This window comes from Drosophila simulans, chromosome 2L, assembly GCF_016746395.2.
Source record: "Drosophila simulans strain w501 chromosome 2L, Prin_Dsim_3.1, whole genome shotgun sequence".
NCBI classification, from domain to species: domain Eukaryota; kingdom Metazoa; phylum Arthropoda; class Insecta; order Diptera; family Drosophilidae; genus Drosophila; species Drosophila simulans.
In genome coordinates, this window is record NC_052520.2 from 7,107,712 (window position 1) to 7,116,034 (window position 8,323).

General features: G+C 40.4%; 1 protein-coding gene across 2 annotated transcripts in view; it reads right to left on the reverse strand.

The window, feature by feature from the left end:
* LOC6731320 overlaps positions 1–8,323 on the reverse strand; it is a 58,105-nt gene extending 49,782 nt beyond the window's left edge. For both annotated transcript variants that reach the window (XM_016178807.3, XM_039291286.2), the window contains exon 1: positions 6,085–8,323. In XM_016178807.3, coding sequence (XP_016023896.1) covers positions 6,085–7,263 — 1,179 coding nt within the window. In that variant the 5' untranslated portion in view covers positions 7,264–8,323. The remainder of the gene's footprint in view (positions 1–6,084) is intronic.

An 8,323-nucleotide genomic window follows, 5' to 3' on the forward strand; every position in this document is an offset into this window, starting at 1 on the left:
GAATAACAGGCGTGACCGTGACTCTTTCCTCTCTGGCGGGTAACCCCTTTTTTTCAAAAAGCGGCTTACACGACTTTCAATTTGTCTTTTGCGGCTTTTATTTAGTTATTTATTTTTCTTCTTTTTTTTTGGTTAGAAAATGGGAAAGGGGAAACGGGCGGTTACGTGGAGGCGGAAATTGTAGGGCAAGCATTTCGCAATGGACTTGCAACAAACGCGTCAACAAAAATATTTTCGTTTGCTGGTCATGATTTATCGTCAACGCGACTCTTTGACAAGCGTGTTATTTTCAGCATTTTTTATTTTGTCACTTGCAAGTGTTGCGTGAAATAAAATCTAATTCCACATTCGGGTGGGGTTTCTTGTAGCTATAATATTACCAGAATAACATGGCTTGATTTAAAGCTGTTCCTGCTCATAAAGAATAACATTTTAATAAAAATGTGAATACAACAATTTTAGGTGACAAAAATCCGGATCATTAATCAGCTGGGAATGAAAGGAGTGTCAGCGACAGGATAAATGAAATATAGAAATGTGATTGCCCAAATGTCAACATTTTAAGTAAATAAATAATTATTAGGCAGATTTATGATGGTAAGTAATGGGGCAGTGATTCAATTAAGCACATTAGCCTTAATAAGCTTGAACAATAAATCTTTTTAAAATGACAACCGATAATCAATTGAAATTAAAAAATTTAGAGGCAAACATAAATAAGGGTTACAAATCATAAATTTATCTAATGAAATTAAATTACTTTCAAAACTTTTTGGAATGCATTTTCCAATTATTTACGTTCCCCTTTATGTAGATATATCAACTTCATTACAAATTCCACATATTCTTGATGTTCAACGAAATTCTCTCAATTTACCACTTCAATAAAGTCTATTTTTGACACTTCGATTTGGGTCAGACTTATAAAGTTATATGGCAATTGCAGCTGGCGCAACTCCATCCATATAAACACTGGCATTAACCATAAACTAAAAGTCCCAAGAACTGTCCAGAACTTCTTGTCACGTAATAAAGAATTTATGCCTTTGCTCGCAGCTTAAATCATGCCAAACGTGATCGCGGATCGTAATAGGGTTCTTCTAACTGTAAACGCACCAAGCGAATCCATCCACCTTGACCCCAAAAACAACCCATGGGTTAAAGCGGCTGCTCAGCCTTGCATTTCAATGAACTACAATGAATTCTTCGTCGAGCTCATCATCGAAATCAATCACAAAGTCGGCATCTCATCACATGTGTCTTTGGTTAGCAACTAAAAAGCCCACTGACACACCGAAAGAGATGGGGCTATGCGCGGAGAAAGAGACGGAGGCAAACGGCGAATGCATTCAACAGATTCAAAGATACATATCGTTCTGCCACTGACAAACCGTTTTCTGTCAGATTAACTAACAAACTGCTTTTGTCCCTCCCTAAATTGCCCTTCTCCCCCTACTCTACATGTATGAATATTTACAGATGCGGTGGGCATACTAGAAATTATATACATTAAAAAACAGGAAATATATAAAGAAAAAATAATTTAAAAATAAATTTTTACTTATGCAAGCTCCAGTTTAAAAGTATTATAAATAAAATGCTAATACTAATATTATGGCCCATGTTGTAAGTGTGCTACGCATGATTTATATAGTGACGAAGCCGCTTAAAGATTTCGCGGCATTCTAAGAATTTCCAGCGCAGCATGTGTGGCACAATGGAAACATTTAAACCAGAAAGAAAAAGAAAATAGACGGGGAAGTGGAGAAGAAAAGCATAAGGCCCCAGCACATATGTAATCTTAACAGTGTAATAAAGTCATTGGAACTCGCAACTTCGCACAAGCCACCCGGCAAAAAGACAAAAGCACCATTGCCAATTAGTTGAGAGAATTTATATTGCTTTTTTCGGTTTCCCGAAGAGAGTGGGGAAATAATTTCTTGAAATTTATATTAGAAGCTGCTATAAATTATGGCGGAGAGCAGGGCAAGCCAAGACCCTTGCTGGCTTAAAAGGCTGGCAAGAGCCGCCAAAAATCCCAAATACGAAGCAATCTGGAGACAATAAGCACAAGTTGTGCAATGGAAAATGTCCAAAGAACGGGCGATACTTCAATGACCAAAAGGGGCGGGCAGGGCAGTCAAGTATTTTCTTTGTGAAAAGCTAAGAATTCCCCGCCAAATGATATACTCACAACTCCTCCAGTGAGAAAGCAACTAATGAATGCCCCTGGCATGAGCAAAAACAGCAGCAGCAAAAATATAAAACATCACAAAATGCGATAGAGAGAGGTGGAAATAAATTGCACTGCCAATAACAGGCCAAAAAGGAAAATGTATAAAATGGGAGTGGAAATTAGCTGAAAAATGTCATCGGCAGCAACAGCCAGCAGAAAAAAAAAACAAAAAAAATCAAGAACCTTCTAATACAACCAAGAAAATGTAATTAGTAACGAAAAATAAACAATGATACATAAAGCTCGTTTATTGTTTTATTTTTCGCAGCAAATTGAAGCGCAATTTTTTTTAAATAAGCATTTGACAGAAAAATCTGACATATCTGTCCAAATTTATGTTCCAACTTGCATTTCCAACATTTTCTTATTGGTAAGGAATTCATTGCCAACATGAGTTAAATTTGACTTTTCCTTTGTCAGCAACTGCAATTCTAGATGGCAATCTAAATATGGATTCCTTGAGCCTAATGAGTATAAATATTTCTTGTTTGATTTCAGCTGATATCTAGCTGCGTTTGTGTGCACTGAAAGAAATAGTCATACTAAATCAAAGTATTTAACATGACATTTTTATAATTACTAATTTTTCTACCTGATGCTGTCTGATTTTTTAAGTTACTATATCAGTTAGTATTTGTATTTTAGTTAGTTTAAAAGTATTAGTTCAGTAACTGCCTTGGTTGACTACTCTTCGAAAGCCCTGTCTCCATAGTAGTTACCACTTTTATGGGCCTCCCGCTGCTTTCGAACTTCAAGGTCGTTGCAACCGCAGCGACAACCTTCAGTCGAAACGGCGGGTGGCGAACGTGGGCGATGGGGCTTCACTGTACGTGTGTGGTTTTAGATGTCACTCCTTAACCGCTTCTGACAATTCGCCGCACAAAGGCCAAGCTCGCTGTGGATTCTTCTTGGAAATGCTAAGAGAAAGGACGGAAGCAGCAGCAACAGGAAGAAAAACAGGCCGGCAATATAGGATAGAACGCCCACAAAAGACGGCTAAAAGCTTACAAACAGAAAATGCTACAACAGCAGATGGAAAAGCTGGAAAAGTAGTGACAGCATTTGTGGCTCTGACAGCTTTTCGGAAAGTGGGTGGTAAAATAGAGGGCGTTCCAAATGAGGGATGTGCATTTGGGCTTGGGAAAAGTTTTGGGCCAAAAACCAAAAGGAAAAGAGCGAAGGGAAAATCTTTCAAGGCCTCCGAAACCTTTAGTTTTTTTTCAACAACACAGGAAACCTTTCAGCAGCATCAAACAAAGGCCTACAAAAATTGCATTGCACATTGCAAAATTAAATCTGTTTCAACGTCAAAACAAACTGCAAACCGAAACTGAAAGGATAACATTTTATTTGGATTGGAAATCCTTTTTGCTCTACTCTCATTTTGCATTTGCAACAAACGGAACTGTTTTAAGGGATTACAAGGATTTCAGGTTTGAATAGAATTTTTTATTCTCTAGTCATATCATAAGTGCTTAAATCCCTTTGATCTAGTGAGAAAGAGCATTAAGAATTGGGTTTGCAAACTTTGAAATGCATGGCCACTGAAAGTAAGAAATCCACTTTCATATTGATTTTCCTTTGCTCAGAAACAAGTGGGGTAATTTTTAAACAAATTGCTTTCATTTTCCGCAATATTCGTGTTAATTAACAATTATACGAAAAGGTATCATTGAAGAACTCATTAGTGAGCACTGAGACCGGAAATAAAAAGTATTTCGAATAAAATAAAAACCCCAAAAGCGCTGCCAATTAAATGTGGGGGTAAGTTGAGTAAATTGTAAATTGGATTGAGTCTGTGGCATGTTAACACGGCAGGTGGACTCCGGGTTTATTGGGTGGCATGCCAGAAAGCTGCCATTTAACATGTCATGGGGCGAAAAAACATAAGTAGGAAGGAAGGAAGGATGCAGTGCATCCGGCTGCTGGGGGGGAATGCCAAAGGTAAATGGAACACACCAGCTATGGTGTTGCCGTCGTCATCCGCAGACATGTGTTAATTGTATTGTTCCAAAGAGAGCTGGAAAATTGGGAGTGGGAAAAAGCGGGGCGGTGGCGCCTTGTTATTTTGATGTGCCAGCGCCAATTCACCTGTCGCCCCCACTCCTCTCCTCTCCTACCTCCTCCTCACCTACCCTCGAAAGGAAAACCTCCAACCCTTGTATTTTTTGTGTTGTTTAACACGCAGCTGCGCATTGTTGTTGTGCTTTGTAATTATTGTTGCTCTTATTAAGCGCGTTGTTTTAGCCAAGTGTTTATTTAGCTGTTAACAATATTTCGAGTGCAGTCCGCATTTACACTTTAAGCACACACAATAGTCAACGCATGTTGCGCACTTAATTCATATTTAAGTTTTCAACAATGCTTTAAATAAAATTTTATCGGCGGTGGATTAATTTCAACGGAGCATCGAATTTATGGTGAAGGATTTAAGAACATAAATTAGGCCGCAAAATTATTTTTATTGCACTGGTTTATACCTCTTTTTTATTATGCCTTGGAAAATAGGCATTTTCACAAAATAAAATAATTTGATATTCATATTTGATACAAAAACTAGTTTATATAATTAAATTCTCACCTGAGGTTTGCAATAAATTTCCGAGTCTCACTGAATTTACTTTCCTTAATATAAATAAATTTAAATGCCCCAAGGACCAGAGCATGAAAACTCATCTCAATGACAACTAAACTCAAATGTCCCCTGCAGTAAAGTCGAAATGCTGGTCCAATAAAAATAAACAGGAAACACTAAAAACAAACTAAAGCAGACGGACTCAGGGTATTTTCATTTGCCCCGTCAGATCGACGAACATTATTTGCTTTGGGCCAATTTAATTGGTTCTTTTTAAGGTAATTACACCAAGTCGGGTGGCACGGACACCCAGTGACCTCTGGGTCGTGGGATCAAAGGGACGCATGAAAATGCAATTAAGGGGGGGCAATACTAAAATCTAGAACCTCTGTCAACAACCCACTCAAAGCAAACATAATGGAATGGCATCCAAAAAGTGCAAATCAAATGCAACAAATTAATTGTTATTGTTGCTGCATTTTGTTGATTTTCGTTGCCGTTCTGACTGGTTTCAATTAGCCAGGCCGCCATGGTGAATGGCGAGCGGTCAGCCAAAAAGTGCAGAATTGGCAAAAGCCAGCTGCTATCCTTTCCCCTCCTCCTTCACCTTTCCTGCCCCCCTCAACCTTTGCCGCATTGTGTAAACATTTGCCATGAGCACCAAAACACAAAGTAAAGCTACATGTCTGTTTTTGTTGTAAGCCAAAATGCAAACGGCATTAGCCATGGTCAGTGCGTTATGTCGAGGTGAGTAATGGCAGTGCACTGCGAGAATTTTCTAGGGGGTTCTGGAATCAAGCAATTCATCTTCACACTGATATATGAATACAATTGCAACACAACTTAGAATGTAACCCATTCTGATTCAGATATTTAGATACTACTTATTTTGAGACAATCTTGATAGCATAGATACCATTATTTGTCTCAGTGCACTTGAACATCTATTTGTTTACTGACGGATTTTCGGCGTGACTAACCATCAGCAACAAATGAAAATCATACATGAAACCGAAACCCAACCCGAAACCAGAATCACAGTCTGGCCCCAAAAGACTGTTGGTCATTTGTGGCCACAATCACTATCGCTGGCTGTTTATGAACGGAATCTCTTATCAGGGGCTCCCCACAGTCCCCCCCGCGCCTACACGGCCAAATCCCACATAATGGAGCAATGTCAGAGCAACAACAATGGCTAATGACATCATGAAATCGGCGGGATGCCGCAGACTTATCAGTGAATTGAGAACAATGGGCGCAATGCCAGACTCACCTCATTCTCAATGTTCCTTATGAGAGGGGTATTCCGGCTCTTCTCGCGCATCGCCAGCAGTTCCTTCTGGTGTTTCTGCTGCCTGAGATGGTGTTCGTGCTCGATTTTGTTCCACTGTTCGTTGGAAAAGCCCTCCTCCGACTCGGAGTCCGAATCCTCATTGGAGTAGTCCTCTTCGCCACCGCCATTCTTTAGATTCGCATCAATCAATTGCAGTTTTGGCCTTTCGGTGCGCATTATTGTGGGCTTTACTGTGGTGGTTGTTGAGGTTGTTGTGGTCGTTGAAGTAGTTGTGATGTGTGGCTTCTTAACAGCCTCTTTTTCCCTATCATGTTTGAACAGCCAATCGAATATATTGCGCTTGCCAGCGGACTTGTCGTGCGGATTGGCCACGCTGGGATACTTGTTGCTGTTGTGATTACTACTCGAAACTATGTCCAGTTCATCCGACTGGTCGTAGGCATTGTAATCGGGTTCCTTCAAATCGATGTGTGGCAACTTCTGGGTGAACAGTGAGTATCTGGGCATTTGTCGGGCCAGTTCCTCGTCAACGCCATTCGAGTTATCGGAGTCCTCATCATACTCATCGTAGTCATCTTCGTCGTCCTCATCGCTGTCCTCGTCGGAATCACTCGAGTCCACCTCCTGTCGCCAGTTGGGTCCTCTGGTGGTTCGGGGCTCAGCCCAGGATGGAAAGATGCCGTCCCTGTCGAAATAGCGACTGTGATTGGAGATCAGGCCATGGTGCATGGTTGTGGGTGCTTCGGTGGTCATTAGGTTCTTGGCCGTGCTCGGTCCAATGGACAATCGGTGCTGCTGATGACGCAGCGAGGGAAACACCCGCTGCTCCCAGCTCGCATGATGACGATTGTGATGACGCAAGTGGTGCTGCTGCATGGGCAATTGGGGATCGAGGAAGGCCTTCTTCTCGAGATCCTCGATCGGCGGCTGATGGTTCCCCTCCAGCTCGGCCCGCAGATGCTGTTCGTGCCGCAAATGATGATGGTGCTGCTGATGGGCCTCCAGTTGCTGCGCCTCCTGCAATTGCTGCAATCTCTGCTGTTGATGGGGACTTCGATGACCCCCAGTGGGTGCTACTGTGGTCATCACAGGTGCTCCCTTTAGATCACTGCTGTTGGCCCAAACGAGGGGCACTAGGATCAGAACTAGCCAATGCATTTCGAAGTTCGTTGCGTTTCGCCGCGGGGATTTTATTGTTTTATGTTGGCCTTTTTGCTGGAAATACTCTGCTCTTTGTATCGATATTTTTCACACGCGTTTGTTGGCACTTGCCTTTGTCGTTTGTTTTGTTTAAATCATTTCCCTTTGTCCCACAATCCGCAATTAATATTGCCACTTTTTGTTTTGACACTTGTTGAAAGTTAAAATAATTCGTTATTACCGGCTTAAAATGGAATATTAATTGTTCAGAGTTGGAATTAAGTCTTTTATTTTTGTAAATGGAATTTTAATTGTTCTCGTAAAAAATGTTTTACTGGATGTTAATTTTTATATGTCATTAAAATATTACTCGGGGTCTTTGTTTATTATACCATTGCATTTATAGCTTTATTTATGCGTTGTGTGAGATTCCTTTACTTATACATATATAATACTTATATTCAAGTATTAAGATTTTTTTTATTTTAATGTGTTTATTTTTTATTGTAATTTATTGGGCTTCAATATACCGCGACGTCAATTTATTTATTATTTATCTTTTTTTTATTGTCGTATTCAATTGTATTTCAAAATACTAGCACTTCATAACTAATCAGCACAAATCATTCATTTTTTTGTATAATATTCTTTATTATTTTTCCTTTGATCTTTTGCCAATTTGTTCACACACTCAATGATTAATGGTTATTAAATTCTTAGCTTTAACCAATTACCGCGGCCATTAATCCGCCGCAGAATCCGCGCGCGACTTTTGACGCGGTGCCAGGAGGCAAGAAAAACACACCCACCAATCCACTCACGCACATCCGAGTATATATCTCCGGAGTATATATCTGTATGTGCGATGCTTTAGCGCTTGTTTGTGCAATGATTTGTTTGTTTTGATTTCCAGTGCCAGATGGCGGAGTTCCATAGGAATATACGGAGATATGGCACTTCCGTTTGGCTCCGGTAAATGGTAGTTTCAGATCGCGAGGCTCCACGGTGGGGCGGACAAATCCACAGTTCCCGACGTTCAGATAACGACTGACACACGGATTCCGTATGGATTTCAGTC